Below are 1762 nucleotides of genomic sequence, written 5' to 3'. Positions count from 1 at the left end.
CCACCCCCACCCCCCCAGGAAAAAAAGCTAAAGAAAGAAGTTTTGGGGTATTCGGGAAATACTAGGCAATTTAAACTAAAATATCAGAAGGGCAAAATAGAAAAAAGGATCTCTATAAAAGAGGAAAGAATAACAACTCATTCTTCTTGTTTAATCATCAGAATTAACTGGAAGTTTTTAGGGTCCATTAACACAGTGGAAGCAGTTAGCGTGCTAAAAATAGAAATTGTTGGCTTTAATTTGAAAATTCATAATATAATCACATAGCAATGCAGAATTTCTAAAGTACAGACATCTAGGTTTAATAAGGTTCCGGTTTCGAGAATTGGAATGAACCTTTGGAATTGAGCTCATTGCGTTGGGCTTCAAGTCGATTGAGATTGTGAGTCTTGAGCCGGACCTGAAGCTGGAGATCATGGATATGCTGCATATAATACTGTCTCAGCCCTTCTCCTGGCTTCGTTCCCTTTGCCGCCGAACAACAACTCCCCTCTCTCTCCATCTCCGTCCTCCTCTTGTCTACTTCCGCTGACGCCATTATATTCAATCAAAGCAGCGCTTCTGAATAGTTTGGAGCAAAAGTTTCTTAAATATCACTGCTTCTTTTCTTGTTCGAGGGGAAAACATTAACACTATGTTTGGATTATTGTTCCATCGTTTTATAATGTATCGTACTGTACCGTATTATATTGTATCATATTGTTTTATGAATATAATGTTCGGATAGATTGTATTGTTTGATGTTGTTAAATAACATTTTGCTGTTTGGTTTGATTATATTATACGGTAATGTAACTGATAATTTTACTAAAATATCCTCAATTGTTTTACATATTTAATTTATCAAGAATTACACATAAAAATTATTCAAGAAAACCCCTTTCTGCTAATTTATCACCAATTATGTCTTATATATAAATAAGCAATTAAATTCATGCAAATTCTATCGACATTAATTGAACAAGTTAATAATATTAAAAATAATAATAAGTACACTATATTCATAATTAGATGATAATAATAATAATAATAAAAAAAATATTAAGTAGACTCCATTCAGAATTTAGACCATAAGTAATATTTCCTAACAACATGACATATAATCCATAACATAAGTATATAGCATAAAAATTTTCTAAGAAAGTGACATATAATCCATAATGAAATACTCATATCCAATAAAATCCTTAACGGTTATACCATAAAATAATAACACTTTGCACACTTAAAAACAACCAATATCATAAAGCTAATTGGAGATAAAATAATTAGAATTGGAATTACAAACCAAAGTAGAAGAAATAATGAGACAAAAGTAAAACAAAATCTATACCTGAAGAGTATGGAAGCGGTAGAAGGAATAAACAAGTTTTTCACGTATGTAGGTTATGAGACTTCACCTATATATGTTATATTTGGGATGCTGACTTCACGTAGAATTCTATTATAGAATTATAGAATTATATGAGAAAGAGACTTTGCTATTATTTAAAATAAAAAAAGGTAAAGGGTAAAACAGAATTATAAAGTAATAAGTTAGGGCATAATTAGAAAGAAAAATAGGAAACAATCCCACCACACCAAATCAGTTGTTTCAAAAAGTAGGACTTTTCATTGTTCCGGAACAATGGATTTAACAATACAATACAACCAATTTTAACTAAACAATCAAAACAAACATTGTTCTGAAAAAACAATACAATACGATACAATGGGTAACAACCATCCAAACAAGCTGTAAGGGGTCGTTTGTAACAATAAT

The 1762-nt window shown here is 30.6% G+C and overlaps 1 protein-coding gene across 1 annotated transcript in view; it reads right to left on the bottom strand.

Annotated features, from left to right (window-relative positions):
* The window catches only part of LOC109228778 (26S protease regulatory subunit 8 homolog A-like), a 6275-nt gene extending 5650 nt beyond the window's left edge, over nucleotides 1-625 (bottom strand). Inside the window, exon 1 of the mRNA XM_019393982.1 lies at nucleotides 337-625. Coding sequence (XP_019249527.1) covers nucleotides 337-538 — 202 coding nt within the window. The 5' untranslated portion in view covers nucleotides 539-625. The remainder of the gene's footprint in view (nucleotides 1-336) is intronic.

The sequence above is a fragment of the Nicotiana attenuata genome, chromosome 7 (assembly GCF_001879085.1).
Source record: "Nicotiana attenuata strain UT chromosome 7, NIATTr2, whole genome shotgun sequence".
In the NCBI taxonomy this organism is placed as follows: Eukaryota; Viridiplantae; Streptophyta; class Magnoliopsida; order Solanales; family Solanaceae; genus Nicotiana; species Nicotiana attenuata.
Note: the sequence above shows the minus strand (reverse complement) of the source record. Positions and strands in the feature narration are given on the sequence as shown.